At 50.9% G+C, this 18,756-nt stretch overlaps 1 protein-coding gene across 4 annotated transcripts; it reads right to left on the bottom strand.

The window, feature by feature from the left end:
- Positions 1–7,885: 7,885 nt before the first annotated feature.
- STOML1 (stomatin like 1) lies at positions 7,886–16,953 on the bottom strand. 4 transcript variants are annotated; one of them, XM_061181934.1, is made up of 7 exons: positions 16,723–16,953; positions 14,955–15,061; positions 13,741–13,890; positions 13,257–13,487; positions 10,016–10,211; positions 9,336–9,548; positions 7,886–8,812 (listed from the first exon to the last, which is right to left on the bottom strand). In XM_061181934.1, the coding sequence occupies exons 1-7, from the start codon at positions 16,853–16,855 to the stop codon at positions 8,619–8,621; spliced, it is 1,224 nt and encodes a 407-aa protein (XP_061037917.1). In that variant the 5' UTR covers positions 16,856–16,953; the 3' UTR covers positions 7,886–8,618. The 4 variants fall into 4 exon arrangements, with proteins under 4 accessions (XP_061037917.1, XP_061037918.1, XP_061037919.1 ...); XM_061181935.1 differs by having other exon boundaries at positions 9,336–9,545; XM_061181936.1 differs by having other exon boundaries at positions 13,257–13,460.
- Positions 16,954–18,756: the final 1,803 nt, after the last annotated feature.

The raw sequence follows: 18,756 nt of genomic DNA, 5'->3' as shown, positions 1-18,756 counted from the left end.
ATTATTAAATGTAGTGTTCATAAGAATTTCATTCTATTTGAAAATAATTTGTAGATTAGATTTTTTTAAACTCTGCAAGTACTTCCAGAATGCAAACGAATGCCCAGAGTGCTGAGAACTTGCAGATAATTATACTGTGAATGAATTACTCTTAGCCAAATAATTTCCAAGGCAAACTTACGAAAATCACTTCATATTATTTTACAGTAATATATTATATTCAATGTAGCAATTCTGTGCATTTTAATAATTGATTTGGGGGAGGAACCTCCAAAACTAATAGCACCTTATCCTAGGAAGGTCTTAAAATGGCCTTTGATATAATTAGCCCCATTTCGCAGATTTAGCTCCATGATCTGCAGTTTCCTGGTTACTCTGGTCAACCTCCCCCAATTCTCCTGGCCAAATTCTCGCACTTTCCTGTCCCTCACTTCCCTCCCTAACCCTATCACCGCTCAGCCCACCCTGGGCCTGGGTGCACACAGGGATGTGTGTATGTGTGAACGTGTATGGGAATGGTCAGGCAAGGTGAGCATCTCCTAGGCCTGCACCTCAGGCTCTGGTTCTGCTCTGCACTTTTTCTCCACAGTGGCAACTCCTCTGTCCCCAAGATCCTTCCCAGCCCTTGAAAGCACATCTGGAAAGAGAAAACCAGCCATCTCCCAAACTGCCACAAGATGGTGCCACAAGCTCATGACTGGGCTTCTGTAGGCTCCCTTCAAGGAGAGGAAACTCAGACCAGGAGGACAAGGCGCCCGGGAGACCACTTGGGTACCCTCCTCACAAGCATCTTCTGCTCCTCAGGGGTGACTCTGGCCCCTCCAGGGTGACTCTCAAGGCCCTGTTCTGGGCCCTGTGGCAGGCACAGTGGTTTGGCTCCTACTTCCTCTTGCTGCCCCTGTCTCCCTGTTGTTTTGTCTCTCCTTGTTCATCTTCCAGCCTCCCTCTTTGTCTGTCTCTATCTTTCCCTCTCTCTCAGTCTCTCCCTCCATCTCTATCTCTGTCTCTCCTCTCTCCCTATCCCCACCTGTCTCCCTCTGTCCTCTGTCTGTCTCTCTCTACCTCCATCTTCCTCGGTAAATCTAATGCTGCTTCATCTTATTCAACAAGTCCATTTTAAAAACCAGCTGCTGGGACTTCCCCGGTCATCCAGTGGTTAAGAATCTGCCTTCCAATGCAGGAGACGTGGGTTCAATCCCTGGTCGGGGAACTAAGATCTCACATGCCGCGGAGCAACTAAGCCCACGCGCCGCAACTACTGAGCCCGCAGGCCGCAACCTACAGTGCCCTGAAGCCTGCGTGCCACAACTGGAGAGAGAAAACCCACGCGCCACAACTAGAGAGTAGCCCATGAGCCACAACGAAGAGCCCGCGCCACAACGAAAGATCCCACATGCCTCAACTAAGACCCGATGCAGCCAAAAAAATTAAAAGTAAAGGAAAAAAAGAGAAATAACTATAAATAAAAATAAAAACCAGTTGCTGGTGCCCATTATATGGCAGACACTGTGCCAGACTCTGGAACGTCAATGACAGCACACTGGACTCACAGTCCAGGGGAAGAGGCTCCCAGCAGAGGACTGTGGTGGGCAAGTCCCTTTTATCCTCAGCCTCCTCCCTCCCCTCGCCCCTCCCTTTCCTCTCTGTTCTTCTCCCGTCTTCTCTCCTTTCCTCTCTCTCTTTCCTGCCTCTCTCCTGGCTGAGTGGCAGAGAATCTGGGGCAGCAGATGGGGAACGTGCCCCTCTCTGTCTACCCCTACACAGTCCACACCCATCCCCATACAGTGGAGTCGGGCTTAGCAGAGCAACACAAAGCCCCGGGATCTTGAGACCCCCTTTATTCTAAGCCATTCCCACTGCCCCATGGCCCCCACTGGCGTAGAGGAAGAGTCATGGGCTGGGAGCTATGAGACACAGGTTCTGGGCCCAGCCATGCCACAAATCTCTCTGGGAAGGCTTTCTCTGGGCCTTGGCTTCCCATCTGTGGACCAATCATGTCCTGCTCCCTTCCAGCTCTGCACCCTAGTTCTCCAAGACTGTCCCTACCTGGCCACCTTCTAGGCTCACCTCGCACTCCCAGCTTCTCTTTGTCAGTCTTGAAGACATTGGCCTGTGGCCATCACTAAACGACTTGCTGTCCTGGCTGGGGAGCTGGACTCCACTTGGCCTAGGATGGGAATCAAGAACCACTCACCAGGATGAGCCAGAAAACTTCTCCTTCCAGCTACCCCTCCAACACACAAATCTCCCCAAGTCCCCACCCTCTCATCACTCTCATTTCATGGTTTTTTGCTTGGAGGCCCCACCGAAAGGCTAACCCTGCGAGGCCTGTGTGAATGACCCAGTGACTAAGATTCTACCACTAGCACTTCTTTCCCTTGAAATTGTTACAGTAAATAAACATCCCAGAGCCACACCCCTACCCCACCCCATCCCCATGTGCTAGGCTGTGCATGGGGGGTGGGGGGGGGTTTGCCCCCATCCTTATTTCCTCCCTTTTTCTCCAGGGTTGAGGGAGGTGTCAGTCTTCGTCCACAGCTAATCCCTCCATCAGGGCTCAGGATACCATTCCCTTCTCTTCCTCTAGAGTCTCCCTCTCTCTCTCCCTACTGGATCTTTCCCCTCAGCATAATACCCTCTCACTTCCACCTTAAAAATACCCACCTCTATGCTAACCAATGCAATTACACAAGAGAAAGCATTTTAAAGCACTGAAATGAGGAGGTGACGTTTGCAGGTGATTGTATATTGAAGATGAAGTACTATGAATAAAAATACAGTTAGTAAGGTATGAATTAAGTTAGTAAGGTACAGAATTCCTACAGAGCAGTAAATTGCATTCTGATCAGATAATATAATGAAAGGAAAGACCTTATTTATAGTAATAGTATCAGAAAAGGTAAAGTACCTGGGAATAAGCTTGATAAGAAATGTTCAAGACCAATATGAACACTGTAAAACTTCTGAAGAACATTTAAAAAAAAGACATAAAAACATGCCAAGTTCACAGATAGGAAGAGTCAGTATCATAAAGATTGCAATTTTCTGAGTTACTTCACACATTTAACATGATCTCAATAAAGATATAAACAATTTGTTTTAACTAGACTGGGTAATTCTAAAGTTTATTTTTAAAAAAACAAAAGTAGAAGAAGAATAGGCAGGAAGAATTTTTTTTCTTTTTCTTCTCTTTTCTTTTTTAATTTGGCCGGGCTGCGTGGCTTGCAGGATCTTACTTCCCCTACCAGGGATTGAACCCACGTACTCTGCGGTGAAAGCGCAGAGTCCTAACCACTGGACCACCAGGGAATTCCCAGGAAGAATTTCTTAAGAAGCATTAAAAAGAATTAATCTTACAGATATTAAACATTTTATGAAGCCTCAATCATTAAAACCATGTGGCCCCAGTGCATGGACAAACATTAGTCCAGTGGAACACAAAGGAAAACCCAGATATGGACCCCAAGACAAACAGAAATACATGGCATTGAAAAAAAAATGTGGTTCTATATTTTATATTTATGCTCATTTAAATCCCGAGTGGGTCAAACAGCTACATGTAAAAAATAAAATAATGGGAGTACATGGAATTCCTTTATGATCTCAGAATGGAAGTTTTTCTTATGACTTAAAATCTAAAAGCCATAAAATAAAATATATAGCATTTCAAATACATTTGTCAAATTTCATGGAAAAGTATCATAAGCAAAGTCAAAATACAAACAACAAATTGGGTTAAAAAAATTTTACAGCTCATATAAAAAACAGCTAATCTCCCTAGCATTTAAAGAGCTCCCAGGTGTCAAAACAAAAATAGAAACAACCAACACTAAAAAAAATTGACAAAGTAGATGAAATAACTGTTCACAGAAAAAGAAACACAATGGCTCTTAAACATATTACAAAATATCCAACTTCACACAAAATAAGAGAAATGAAAAAATTTAAGTTTCGAGGTAATTCAATGGGGAAAATGTATCTTTTCAACAAGAAGTGCTAGAATAATTGGATACCCATGGGGGGGAGGGAAGGGGGGGAAACACCTCAGCCTTTTATCTCATACCATACACAAAAAGTAACTCAAAATGGATCACAAGCCTAAAAGTAATAGCTGAGTCTATAAACTTTTAGATTTTAGAAGAAAACATAGGGGAAAATCTTCAAGACCTTGAGCAAAGATGAGCAAAGACTTCCAGGAAAGGACACAAAACCTCTAACCATTGAATAGTTATTGGGCTTCCCTGGTGGTGCAGTGGTTAAGAATCCGCCTGCCAATGCAGGGGACACAGGTTCGAGCCCTGGTCCGGGAAGATCTCACATGCCGCACAGCAACTAAGCCCATGCGCCATAACTACTGAGCCTGCGCTCTAGAGCCTGCGAGCCACAACTACTGAAGCTTGCGCACCTAGAGCCCGCGCACCGCAACAAGTGAAGCCACCACTCGCCACAACTAGAGAAAGCCCGCGCGCACCAATGAAGACCCAACGCAGCCAAAAATAAATAAAATAAATAAATTTAGGATAAAAAACCTGGATTAAAAAAAAAGTTGTAGACTGGACTTTATCAAAATTAAAATCTACTGCTTTTCAAGATAAAGCACTAAGAAGTTAGAAAGGCAAGCTACAGACTGAGAGAAAATATTCCCAATATGTGCTAAAAAACATGTATCCAGGATTTACTAGGAAGTCTTAAATCTAATACGAATCTATACCGATAAGATAAATAAGCCATTTTTTAAAGTGAGAAAAAATATTGGAGACATATGCCCAATAAGCACCCAAAAGGAGGCTCAAAGTCATCAGTCACACCCAGTGAAAAAGACTGACAGCACCAAGTGTTGGCACGACTATCTTGGAATTGGTTTGTTAGTTTCTTGACCCAGAAATTCTACTCCTGAGTATTTACCCAAATGAAAACATACATCCATACAAAGACTTGTACACAGACAGATGTTCACAGGAGCTCTGATAATCAAAACTGAAAACTACTCAAATGTCCATGAAGATGAATATATAAATTGTACGTCTATCCATACAACAGAATATCACTAACAATAAAAAAGAACAAACTACAAATACACATAATAACACAGATGATTCAAAAACACTAAAGGGAAAGAAGCTAGACACAGAAGGGTACACACGGTATAGTTTCACTTGTATGAAACTCTAGAAAAGTGAAATTTAATCAACAGTTACAGAAAGCAGATCAGTGGTGACCTGGACCTGGGGGGGTGGGGGAGGGGACAGTGAGGCTTGAATGGGAAGGGACACAAGGGAACTACGTGAGTTGATGGAAATGTTCTATATCTTGATTGTGGTGGTTGGTGGTTACACGGTGTTCACATTTGTCAAAACACATCAAGCACATTTAAAATGGGTGCATTTTATCATATCATACTTAAAAAAGTAAATGCTGGAGAAAGACAGCAAAAACCCTGTGCTTTTGCTGGGACTGAAAATCCAAGTCTTAAAAAGCAATAAACAATTGAACAACTTTAAAAAATTACACTGAGATGCAATTTTTCACTTACTAGACTGTCAAAAAATCCAAAAGTTTAAAAACACATTGTGTTGGCATGACTATGAGGAAAAACAGACTCTCACTCACTGATAATGGGAGTGTAAATTAGAATAACCGCCAGAGAAGGCATTTGCACAATATTAAATTAGAAACGCTTTGACCTAGCAATTTCCTTTCTAGGACTTTATCCCACAGATGAACTTCAACCACAGGTGAAATAGCATATGTGAAAGATTATTACCTCAAGATTGTTTGAAATAGCAAAACACACACAAAAAAATCTGAGTGTCCATCAATGCAAACCAGGTTAAATAAACTATGATACACCCATTCAATGGAATCCTATGTAACTACAAAACTGAATAGGGAAAGTCTAGGTGTGCTACTATGGAAAGATCCTCAACTGTAAGGTTAAGTGAACAAATCAACATTGTATTTGCTATGCTGCCATTTCTGTAAAAAAACAAAAAACAACCAACCCCCGTCCAGAGAGTAATATATTTGGATTTTCTTGTGAATGTATTTTTTTTAAACCTCAACTTCTGGAAGAATAACCAAGAAACTAATACCATGGGATACCTGTTTGAAAATATGTGGATGGAATCAGGAGTGTGAGGGACAATTTTCATAGCACGCCTTTTCAAAATTCTCTATTCAAAATTAAATACTTATTTAAAAGTAACATCAGAATAATACATTATATATCAATATAGCGTAATAATATAACTATCACTATTCATCAGGTTATCTTGAGGAAAACAAATACAGGAAGTGCCTAGTGCAGTACAGGGGCATACTTGGCATAGTATCAGTTACTGCTGTTACCCCCTCCCCCCAAAATCCCTGCATACATCCCCCTTCAGACTTTAGGTTTCAGTTCCCCAAATCGGAGGTGCCCACTGCCTCTTCCTGTGCTCTCACAGGGACCTTCCCCTCTGCCGAATGTCTTTTCCCCATTTCCTTTCTTCTCTCATCTCCATGTAGCTGTGAGTCTCAGGCATCATCTCCTCAGGAAGCCTTCTTTGAGGGACACCCTCCCCCTCCCTCCCCACACCCTGGCCCCATTAGGTGCCCCTCGTCCCCCACTGGGGACTACAAAGTCTGCTGGGTCCTCCGAAACTCAGAGGCCTTGAACCTGTGGGCTCCCTTTCCTGGAGTGCTGGCCTCACCAAGGAATGAGTTCCCCTCGACAGGAGGGTATTAACCGCGGGCAGCAGGCTTTGCTCTCCACCCACACAGACATCTAGAAAAGTCTGTTGCCCCTGTGATGCTGATCCTCCAACAGCCACAGAGAAAATCTGAGTTTCAGTTTCCCTTACGCTTTCAAGAGGAAGACGCCTGGGGTTTCCCCTCTTCCCCCTGGGGCGCTGTGTGCAGTAGCAATGGAGGGAACAGCGATGGACGGCTCAGGCAGGAAGCTCATGGTCCCGCAGGGAGGGCGGGCAGGCACTTACACAAGAACAGTGACAGACACAGTGGGGAACAGGCACAACGACAGCGCCAAAGTAGAGGGGGAGCCCAGGCCAAGCAGAGAAGATCACGCCCCACCAGGGCTCACAGGCAGCGGGAGTGTGGCCGGTGGGGATTGGAGGGAAGGCTTTTGAACAGGCAGCCCTGGCTGGGCGGCCTCCAGGAGTGGAGAGAGGGACAGAGCAGGGGCAGCAACCTGGAGCTCTGGCCCTCCAGGAAGGGGCCCTGGGGCTGAAACCTGAACCCAGTGGTGGTTTGGTCTATGCTGGGAGGACCTACAAGAGGCCAAGGCGGGCACTGGCAGGAACAAAAGGGCAAACTGGATGGAGCCTGGTGCCAAGGCAGCTGGAGAGGGCCCTGAGGGGGAAGGCCTGGTGCCAGAGCACAAGCCAGAGGCTGCTCCTCAAAGAGGAGCCTCAAATTTCTGTGGTTTTTTTTAACAAGTCTCTCCAGGATGTGAGATTCATCATTTCTTAGAACCCGAGATGTCTAAGGCCCCCCCTTCTCTGGGGTCCCTGAGGTTTGGGCCAGAACAGTAGGGAAACAGTGACCAGGGGTATAACAGGAGGGGCAGCTGATAGCAGCTCCTACCCCTCTCTTGAATGTGATACGAGCCCCCAGCCCTGCCTTCGTTAGGTTAATGTTTGCCAGCCCAGCTCTGTCACACCCACACCCCCTCTTTCCTGCCAAACCTCTACCCTGACTATAAAGAGGAACAGAGTGCCCTGCTCCTGCCTGCTTTGAGACCCTTGGCAGGAAGGGGAACTGTGGGTGACTGAAGAACACTGTCAGGGCTTGTGCCACCCTTCAGGGCCTGGGCCCCGGTCCGGCAGCAGGGGCATCACCTCAGAGACCCTCCAACCCACCCCCGTTACCCCTATTTCTCTCCAAATACATTGTAAACATCACATTTATTTGAGGTTTTCAAACCTCCGGAAAGCACAGGAACAGCAGGGCTCTCCTTCATGCTGCCCTGGGCTCCAGTCCGTCAGGCATGCAAGACCGAGCTGGGAGATGAGTCAAGACATCTTCAGGAGCAGGGCCGGGGAGGAGCCAGCCCCACTCTTTCCTGTCCCCATCCCCCCCAGCCTGGGCCTGGACTGCAGTCATCGGGGCGGACCCAGCCCATCCCCAGATCCCTCCCACTGCAGGGACCTCTTCTCGGTGGCCGCCTTCCCTCTCCCTCCTCCAGCCTCTCTGACCCCGCTTCTAGAGCTTGGAGCCTGAGCTGCATGCACTGCTCCCTCACACTGGGACCAAACCCGCGGCTGTCAGGCTGTTTTCTGTCAGCCCTGGCTCTCCAGTCAGGTAGCCAGCAGAGCACAGCAGGCCTGGCTCTCCTGTCATCGCGCTGTGCACCCAGCTCAGACCGGGTACTCGGCAGGGGACCAGGATCAGCAAAGGCTTGTCCAGAGAACCACTGTGGGTGAGAAGGGCAGGGCCACCTGACTGGGCCTTTCCCAGTCTCCAGGGTCTCCCAGCCTCCACTCATTGGCTCTTGCTGGGCCTGAAACTTCTCAGGGCCTCAACGATCCAAGGTGCAGTGTCAATGACTCCTCCTCCAAGATGCCCCCCTGGCTTGGTGCCAGGCTCAGGGCTGGGCTATGGACAGTCAGACAAACCTGCTACTTCAAGGCTCTGAGGACAGCCTCCAGCTTCATGGCCACGGCCAGGTCGCCCTTCACCTTCAGCCGTCCGCTCATGTAGGCCCCCAGGGGCCGCAGCTCCCTGCACAACAGGGCCTGCAGGTCCTCCTCAGCCATCTCCACCACCACATCAGGGATGGCATCAGGCACCCCATGTCCCACCCTCCCTTGCCCTGTGGGGAGAAAGAAAACTGAGCATTAGTAGGGGGACGACTATGCTGCAGGGGGTAGAAGAGGTTAGCATGTCCCACTGGGAGGGGTGGAAATAGTGGTTAAGCGTTCAAGTTCTAATACCCTGGGTTCAAGTACCATTGGCTGTGTGACCACTCAGAGCCTCAGTTTCCAAATTGGTGAAATGGGGACGATGATAATCCCTAAATCATACGCTGATGAAAAGTAGGTGAGATAACGCACAAAACAAGCTCAGCACTGAGCCTGCCATGAACAGGACTGCAACGTGTGTGGGGCTCTTGGTACAGGAAGCTTGGCCATCTGAGTTGTCCTGCTGACGAGGACAGGGCAGTGAGACCGAGGCCTGGATAGTCAGTGTCCGCAAATGGCATCTGAGCCCCTGACTGCTATGGGTTTGCCCTAAACTGCTGGCAGGAGCAGGGCCCAGTCTGAAAAAGGACCATGGGTGGTAGGGGCTATGAGCAACCCAGGTGGGAAGGAAGAGAGCAAGGAGGGCAGCTGCACCTGTAGTGAGGTCCAAGAAGTAGATGCTCTGGGTGCCACTGGACAGGACGACATTGAACTGGTAGCAGGCTCCGACCTGGCTGACCAGGGCCTCAGACAGGAAGGGCTTCAGAGCCGTCAGCAGCCCCTCGGCCACAGGCTGCTTGGGGCTGGACCTGGCACCACCATGAGGGGCAGACGGCTCAACCTCGTTCACCATATCCAAGGTATCTGCTGGGGGGGGCCAAGGGGATTGGGGAGGGAGGCAGAGAGAAGGAGGTCAATGTGCTGCCAAGGTCAACGTGTGGCCTCCGTACCTTCGCGGCAGTTCCCTCTTACACTCTCTTCAGGCCCACGTTCAGTTTCCTCCTCATTTTCCTAAGAAGCTGCCCTTGAGTTTTTAGCCATAACCCCAAATCCCATTTCTAAGCTACTCCAGCCTTGAATCCAAAACTCTTTTCTGGATGCTGTTGCTTCCTCCCATGGAGGCTCCCAAAGGCCTCCACACACTCAGACACCTGGACTCTTCTCACTGCCTTAGCTCCGGTCAGCTCTAGAATCGGGGTGGCCTGAACAGCTGGGCGGGGTGTGCACTGCACAAGCTGCTTGGTTAAGGGAACAAGCAGCAAAGTTCAGTCTGTGCTGGACGCCAAGCTGAGCGCCCTGGGGAGCACCCTCACTCTTTCCCCGAGGCTCCTTACCTGGCTCGGGGAGTGGGGCACCTCCTGCCACTGAAGACATGCCTCCTCCCAGGAAGTGGAGGGCCAGCTGCTGCAGGGTGCTGTCCAGGCTGGGCCCAGCTGGACTGTCCTGGGGCAGCTGGAGCACGGCCTCCACTGCCAGCTCCACACGGTCCACCTCCAGCCCCCAGGCCCTGGTCACATCGTTGATCTCCAGCTGGAGGATGGTGTGGGGAGAAATGGCACTCATTCAACAAACCTTTCCAGAGCACGTTCTTTAGCCAGGCTGGTATGGCCATGGTGGCACATGAGGCACCAGGCCTGCCTTTGAGAAGTCCCCAGCCTGGGACGGAGGCAGAAGGCAATTACAACCCAGCTGTGGGCAGCTGGTAGTGAGCAATCAGGAGAGGGTGTGGGGCAGGGAGGAGGGGGTGATGCCAGGAGGAGGAGGAATCATCCAGGTGAAGGGGCATCAAAGGAGGACCTTTCCAGGCAATGGGAACAGCAGGTGCAAAAACGCAGAAAGGAGCACCTCGAATGTTCAGGGAACTGTGAGGAACCACAGTTCCATTTAGCTGGACCCTCAATTGTGGCCTGGGACACCAGAGACAGCCGAGGGCTCAGAGGAGGCTACTCCCTCTCACTTGGATTTATTCTGAGGCACAAGGAGTCCCGGAGATGAGTTTAGCAGGCAAGTGTCAGAGCAGTCTTGCTTGTTGCAAAGATTCTCTTGGCTGCTATGTGGACACTGGATTGGAGGGGCTGAGGGGAGAGGCATGGAGACCAGGTAGGACGTTGTTTCAAACTGCAGGCAAAAGTGATGCAGATGCGGTGTCAGGCAGAGAGGCGGCTGTGAGCCGAGACACACCAGGGGAGGGGCACAACTCTGTAAACTCTATTAAGCTACAGAAGGACACTAGAGAAATAGAACCGCTGGGCTTGTCGGCTGCCCGGATGTGCGAAAACAAGGAGGGCAGTGAGGAGTTGGAGGAGTCACGTTTCTAGTATGGCTTCCTGCACGGATCATGAATGCGGGCGTTTATCCAAAGAGCATACACAGAGGAAGACACAGATTTGGGGGTGGGTAGGGAAAGAATGGTGACTTTTTAAACACGTTAAGCTTGAGGTGTCTGCGGGACGGCCAACCGCAATTGGATAAGTGGGGCCAGGAAGCAGGGCAGAGTGGGACTGGATCGGAGTGTTGAGAATAATTAGTGTCTAGAGTTAGCAAAAAGCCCCAGGTGGGTAAGCTCTCCTGGGAGGTCACAGGTGAGAAGAGACCACTGAGGGAAACCTGGAAACATAAGGGCAGGAGAACAGGGAGTAACCAGGAGTGTGGAATAATGGAAGCCCGAGGAAGCAGAGGATCCAAGAATAAGAGAAGGTTGGGTCCATGGAGTCAAAGGCTGCCTCCAGGTGAAGTAAGGGAAGGAATGAGAAGTGCCCCTGTGCTAGCAAGAGGGAGGTCACCATGAGGTCGGCAGTGACGTCAGTCTTAGGAGCGTGGGGGGAGCCTAGATTAAGGACAGGAGGGGAGGAAGGAAAGGGGAGAGAGGGGTTAAGAGCTAAAGGGGGTCTGGGACAAAGGGAGAACATGTGTCCCTGCAAAAAGGCAAGAAGAGGCTGAATTGAGGGAGGGAGCCGAGTCCTGGGCCCAGAGCACTGCCCGGTGCAGAGGAAGCAGATGCTTCCAGTGAGGCAGGAAAACAGCACAGATGTAGATGAGTTTGAAGGGGTGATGCTGGAGGAAGCTGAAAGAGTTCGCACCCTAGAGTGTTTTCTCCTGCGGATTAAGAGGCAAGGCCTGTGGCAGAGGGACGGGTGGGGTGGCAATGGGGGAGGCTGGGCTGGGGCAGTGAGAGGTGAAGCGGCTGGCCTGGAGCAGCTAAGGAGGGCCCAGCAAGTGAGAGGTGGGGAGCCTGCAATCCCTCTAGAGGAAAAGTACGCAGAAGCGGGGGCGCGGTGAGAATGAGAAACGTATGCCTGAAACAGGCCTTAGGGAGGTGTGCTGGATTTCCTGAGATTTCATTTTAACCAGGCACTGACCCCACTTTACCAGGAGCCAACTCAATCTGGGCAATGGCCCTACATGACTCTAATGCCCTGGTATGGGACTCACTCCCTCAGATGGCCTCTCTTGGCTTTGCTGCACCAAAGCCATGTACAACAAGGCCGAGAGCAATTTTCTCTTCCTAAAGGTAGATCAAAACAGAATGTGGTTTCATGAATAAAAATTATCAAATTGTGATCTGAGTTGTATAAGACTGAGCACTGGATTGGGGGGTGGGGGGCAGGTGATCTGGCTCTGGTCCAGCTCTGCCTTGACCACAGCTCTTAGGGGCAAGTCAAATAATTTCTGAGCCTTAATTTCCTTCCTCCAAAATAAAACAATAATACCAGCCTTTGCAGCAAAATGTAAAGCAGAGATACACTGAGGCAGGCAAAATGCTATGCATATGAGAGCTTCTCTTGGGAATTTCACCCAGTTGATTTATTTCCTGAAGGGATTGCGACCTCCAGGACTGGCATTACCCCACTCTCCTTCCTGTCCTCTAACCCTGGGGAAAGCAGATCTTAGGGGAACGAGGGGAAACTTCACCCATGGTCCCCTGCCAGGACACTGGAGAAAGCACAAGGTGAACGTGAGGAGCAGGGGACATGCCTTCACACGTGTATTTCAACCCCATCTTGTCACAGGAGGGATTTGAGGTGAATTCCAGTGTAATTGCTCACACTCAGAGAAGAGGCAGGAAAAAGGTCCAAATGTCCTCAGGTCCCTTTGTTCTCTTCAGAACAAAGAACACAAAACCACAAAAATGCACATGCTGCCTTGGGGAGCATGGAATTTCCCTGAAGGTGACTGGGCCAGGAAGGCCCCTGTTCGTTTCACCCACCTGCCTGCCCCGAGGCTGCTGAGTGCCCCTGAGGCCCAGTGTTGTCATGGCAATGCCTGCAGAGCAGTGAAGAGTAAAACCTCAGGCAGTCGGGGCAGGACCCAAGAATTTGTGTCAGGCCACTCCCCCGTCCCAGCCCCTTCACCTCTCAGGGATAGATGTGCCCAAGATCGCTATGGTCTGTGCCACCTTCTGTTCCTCAACTCACAGTCCCACCCAGACCACTGACTCTTCAAAAGTTGTTACACTCTTGGGAGATAAGGTAAACTGAGGCCCAGAGTGATCTGGTGCTCTGCTAAAGTGCCCTGGCAGGCAGAGCTGGGCCGAGGTGCCAGCCACTGAACTCTGCCCTGTGTGGAGCTGCCTACCAGGAGCTGGTCGCTGATCTTGAGCTTCTCCATCTGGATCTCCCGCAGAGGCCTCTTGAGCAGAGCCTTGGTCATGGCATTCTGGGTCGTCATGCGTGTGGCTGTGTTCAGGTCCTTCACTGTCATCACCGACAGTACCGGGTCCCAGATGCGGAACTGGACGTCAGCTCCCACAGACAGCACAGCCCCATCCTTAGAGGCCAACTGTTGGGGGAGGCCGTGAAAGAGGGGCTGGGGGTGCAAAGAGGCCAGGCCCACTGAGACCACCCAACTTGACCCACTCGCCTGGTCACTAGCTCCTCAAGAGCAAAATGGTATCCCCAAGTGCATGGGCTTAGGTATATGGATCAAGGATGTCCTCCCAGCCCCCTCCCCCTTTTTCTGGTATCTTCCTCATTCCTCACCCCTAATGGCTACTCACAGGCCAATACACCCAGCATAAGCCCCCACTCCCTCTGTTCAGGGGAGCCAAGAAGCCCCTCACCTTGCAAGGAGGGACACTGAAGGCTCGTGTCCTCAGATCCACCCTCTGAAAAGAGTCAATGAAGGGCAGGAGCAGAACCATACCGGGTCCTTGAGGGGTGCGGATCCGGCCCAGTCGAAATACGATCATGCGCTCATAGGTGGGCACGATCTGTCCACAGCAGCAAGGGAAAGGGTTGAAAGCACTGAGCTGCTGCTGGCAATGATGTCTCCCCAGGTCCCTCCCTCACCTCTCTCCCTCTGGCCTTGTTCAGTGTCAGGTATCCTGAGCTCTGTCTTTAGATGAAAAAACCAAAGCTCTGAGAGGTTAACTGATGTGCTCAAAAATCACAAAGCCCCCAAGTGAAACACGCACGATCTGAACGCAGTTCTGAATGACTCCAAAAGCCATGCTCTCAACTGCCATACTGTATTGACTTGATCCTCAGTGAAACCTTTCACCTGTGTGATCTGAAGCTAGACATGACTCAAACCAGGAAACTGTCTGCCCTTGTCTTAGTTAAGGGAAAAGCTGGGCTACTCTAATAGCAGCCCCGAGCAAAGGGCTTTGCCAGCTTCAGGTTCCTGGAGTCCTCAAACAAGGAAATATGTCCAAATTGAGAAATGAAGGCTCAGAGAGGCAGTGACTTGCCCAAGGTCACATGATATTTGTTTCAGTGGCAGTTTGGGGACTAGGATTTAGGACCTTCTAAGGACTCCCTTCGAGACCACACCAAACCCCAAGCTTTCTAGAGACACTGGCTGTTGCCTGGGGCCGCACGAGGGTAGGCTTCCACCTTCACTGCAGCTCTCAAGTGCAATCCTCAACTCTAGCTCATCCTTTCCCATCTGCACCATCCCTTGTTGAAAACGAGGCCTGAATTCCTATTACTCATCACCTGCTGGGCCAGGTTGAGTGTTTTTCATTTCTAATTTAGCCTAACCCAAAGGGAGGAAGATATTTGTGTGCACCTTAAAGCCAGTGTTCAGACCCCCAAACTTGGGAGTTTGGGAAGACTTGTTTCTGCCACTTATTGGCTCCCAGTATGACTTTGGACAAGTTTGAGCTTCAGTTTCCTCATCTGAAAGGTGAGAATGAACAATTCTTGTCCAGCCCATTTCACAGAGCTGTGATAATATTTAGGGGAAGGGGGCAGAGGATGGGGAATTCACCCACCAATGCCAAAGCTCTCAACATGGCCCAACCATTCTGGGGGCTGACCCAGCCAGCCTTACCTTCAGGGCAAACCAACCAGAAATGGGGAAGGTGATCAGCAGCAGCAAGAACCCCAGGAAACTGATGAGGCCATGGCAGAGGCAGGAAGGCCAGCTCTGAGGTGCATCTGGGGACAAGAGAGCAGAGGTAGTCAAGGAATGCCAGCTGGGTCTGGCAGGACAGCTGCTGCCTGAGTGAACTCAGTCAAGTGTACCTTTTGCCCACCTCCCCTTTCAGTGGCTCCTTCCTTTTCAGGGCTAAGATGTTCTTTCCTAGCTCACAGTTCTTCACTCCACTTTAGTGCCGTGCCCTAAGGACCATCAAATACTCGCCTTGCCTAATACTACTCCCATATCTTTGGGCAGGTGCTAGTTAAGGACTGTTCCTTCCTCCCATACACCAAAACAAATCTGTCCCAAGTCCCACCCTCACAAGGCCTATTCTCTGCTAGACGGTAGTCATTGGAGTTGAGAAGCCAATCACACGATGCTCTCCTCACTGGGCTGAGCAGGAGTCAATCCTTTTGTCTGATTTATATTGCCTCCCATAGCTGGCAAAGCCAGGAGTACCTGGGCATCTGTAAACACACGCTGGGGCTGGGTTGAACTGAATGCTGCTGGCATAACACCTCCTCTACTATCAGCCCCAGAAGTGTGCTTTCAAGGAGTCCTTTTGGAGACAGCCTAAGGCTATCTGGTGAGGGGAGAAAGCACAACTCCAGGTGGCATCACTGGACCTTAGCCTAAAGGGATAAAGCATCAATTGCTCTTCAACAGATGCCAGAGATGAGGGCAAAGCTGTTCTTTCCTAGCTCACAATTCTTCACCCCCCTTTAATGCCCTCTGGGCCATGCCTCGCTTGAAGCAGCTTCAGGTGAGAGGTGGGGGGCGGAGAACTAGGAAAATGAGATTCATCTGAACCACAGGTCCCTGCCCCCGTGAACCAGAAGCCCAGAATAGGAGTGAAAGCTGAGAAAGCCCCAGAATCTGGGAGAGGTTATTTTCTGCTCTCTTTCCTCTCTCAACCCTGAACAGAAAGCAGACAGGAGCCTCTGCTCCACACTTCCAGGAACCCTATACTTCTGGGCTCTCTGAGCCCCAGAATGCTAAATCTCCTTTCCTGTCTCATTCTGACCCATGTGGCCCCTGCAGCAAAGGAACCCTTGGATAGGGGCAGCTGTCATTACAGGAGGGTCACAGAGGGGCCACATCCTCTGGGGTTTTGGTTATTAGGCTGTGGCATGTGGGATCTGGCCTATGGGCCAAGGGAATTACTCAAGGATTTGGAGCAAGACAGGGCCTGGAAGACATGACAGGCACCTGAGGGCCTGCCTTTGGGGCCTGTGCATCTCCACCAGGAAACAGGGAGATGCTCAAGCTCAGGGAGTCTAGAGGTGCCCCCTGAGGTGAAGATTCTGCCATTTCTCTGCAGCCAAGTGCCCTTGGCGTGCTGGTGACCTCCTATGCCTAGACCTTAGTTTCTTTCTAGGCAAAATGGAAACCTGAAACCTCTGGGCTGATAAAAGCCGAGGAGAAACGAGGTGGGGCGCGGCTTCTTGGAAGATGAGAGAGCTCTGGTGCTGCAGCCCCGTAGCCCTAGGAGGGCTGGATCAGCAGTAGCATCCCAGCGCCTGATCCAAGCCCTTCTCCACATTGTGGAGACCCCCTCTCGGTCCCTCCTCTTAGGATGTGAGCGCGCAAGACCGGCTGACTCCCGAGAGGCAGAGAGTTCGGGCCCAGGGGTGCCAGCCGATCTCTCCCGGGTCCGCTGTGCTGGGCGGCCACTCACCGGCCCCCGGCCCCACGCCGCCCGGCTCCGGGGACAAGCAACCCTTCTGCGAGCCCAGGAAGCCGAAGCTCGATTGCTGGAAACGGTCAAAGTCCCCCAAGGGCAGCGCCCGGTACCCAGACCTGCCGAGCATGACTCCTAACGGGGGTTACGCCCCGCGCCCCAGCACGGTGCGGAGCCTGCCCAGCCGACCGCTACACTGCCCCGCCCCTGCTGGCCGCCGTTCCCGGTTTCGCCTGCGCGGCCATGGGCGGTGGCCCTGGCGCAGGAGGAGGAGGCAGGCCGGGCTCGGATCTCACCGTCGCACAGCGCCCCCTGCGCTGGGAGGACCGAACTGCGGCCGCGGGGCAGGGACGGCGGGTAGTCTGTGTTCCTGGAAGCCCGCAGGAGTCCGTCCTCCTACACCCTGCTCCCACTAGGCCTTAGAGAAGGAGCCGGAAGAGAAGTTGAGCTTTGTAAGAGGGTTTTCAGGAGCTGAATCTTCTCCAGAAGCAAGGAAATGCTACCAGCCTTCTCAGCACAAACTCAAAAATTAGGGACGGATTTTGGGAAGGTTGCCCTTATGTGGAATTAGGGTTTCTCCAAGGCATGATAAACAAATTATTCCTCTTTGTGTCCCCCCAGCCCAGCAAGCAGGGCCTAGCACAGAATGAATCCCAGTGCTCATCTGTTGAATGAAGGAGTAGCCAGGTCATTGTGGGTCAAGGTGGGGCAGGAGGGCCTGAACTTGGGCACAAAAAGAAAGAAATTTCGTGTGCAGACCTCAGGGAGCAAGACAGAGTAAGGAAGGAGGGGATTGCACAGCACTAACCCAGGGCAGCCCTCCAGAGCATCACAGAGGGGAGATCCTCAGTCTTCCAGATGCAGAAGCAGCATGCCCCTTGATCCAGGTACCCAGAGGTAACTTGTCTGTCCATGGCTTGAGAAAACCCAAATGCAAATGGTGAATTTACTCTGAGAAGCATTCATTTCCAACAAGGTGTTGGGCAGGCTGTCTTCCAAAGCGGGCAAAGAAATTAATAAAGCTTTCCTTGTCTCACACATGCCAGCCCTCAGGCCCCTCAGTCCACTTCCAGGTCCCTTCTGCAGATGGCTGCTTACCATCTTTGGCTTTTGCTAGTCTGATGGCCTGATTCTAAACCCCTGGGGGTACTGATCAAGCTGCAGGGTAGGGTAGGCTCCTGAGGCTTTGCACTGTCCCTGGGAAGTTAGTTCTCCCCGCATCCCCCCACCCCCACCCCAGACTATAAACTTTAAAGAGATAGGCCCTGTCACCATCCCTCTAGTCTGTCCCAGACTGGAACTGAGCACAAAATGGGTACACGGAAGTCAGCACAATGACTGGGATGCTTTGAAGTTTGAAGACAGGGGTATTGGCCCAGTGATGCCACCTGGAGTTGTGCTTTCTCCCCTCACCAGCTTGGAGCTGGGCTTCTCCTTTGGCCAAGAGCTAACTTGCTCTCTCCTCATTTTTTTTTGTTTTTAATAAATAAATTTATTTATTTTTGGCTGCGTTGTCTTCATTGCTGCGCACGGGCTTTCTCTAGTTGCGGTGAGCGGGGGCTACTCTTCGTTGTGGTACGGGGGCTTCTCATTGCGGTGGCTCCTCTGTTCCAGAGCACAGGCTCTAGGCACGTGGGCTTCAGTAGTTGTGGCATGCGGGCTCAGTAGTTGTGGCGCATGGGCTTAGCTGCTCCGTGGCATGTGGGATCTTCCCAGACCAGGGCTCGAACCCGTGTCCCCTGCATTGGCAGGAGGATTCTTAACCACTGCGACTCTCCTCACTCTTCTCATACCTGCCCACCGGCTCTTCCCATTCCCTCCCCACTCCCTACTGCCTCGGATTCACCAGCCCTTCCAACTGTCACACAAGGCATCATCTTGTTCCCCTCATCTCCACTCAGTGTCCTCCTAGTGTCTCTGACTCAGGTCTCTCCCCACATCCCACGGCCACTATCCTAGACCAGGCCACCTGCCCCTAGGTTGTCAGAATGACTGTCCCAATATACACAACAGATCATGTTGTTCCTCGTT

Source organism: Eubalaena glacialis, chromosome 2 (assembly GCF_028564815.1).
Source record: "Eubalaena glacialis isolate mEubGla1 chromosome 2, mEubGla1.1.hap2.+ XY, whole genome shotgun sequence".
NCBI classification, from domain to species: domain Eukaryota; kingdom Metazoa; phylum Chordata; class Mammalia; order Artiodactyla; family Balaenidae; genus Eubalaena; species Eubalaena glacialis.
Note: the sequence above shows the minus strand (reverse complement) of the source record. Positions and strands in the feature narration are given on the sequence as shown.

Bases quoted from the DNA above. Each gene is read 5' to 3' on its own strand.
- STOML1 (XM_061181934.1), bottom strand. From the start codon at position 16,855: ATGCTCGGCAGGTCTGGGTACCGGGCGCTGCCCTTGGGGGACTTTGAC. The intron at 10,212-13,256 runs GTAGGCAGCTCC...ACCATCCTCCAG, and splicing joins AGATCAGCGACCAGCTCCTG to CTGGAGATCAACGATGTGAC. The intron at 9,549-10,015 runs GTAAGGAGCCTC...GGCCCCCCCCAG, and splicing joins TGCCCCACTCCCCGAGCCAG to CAGATACCTTGGATATGGTG.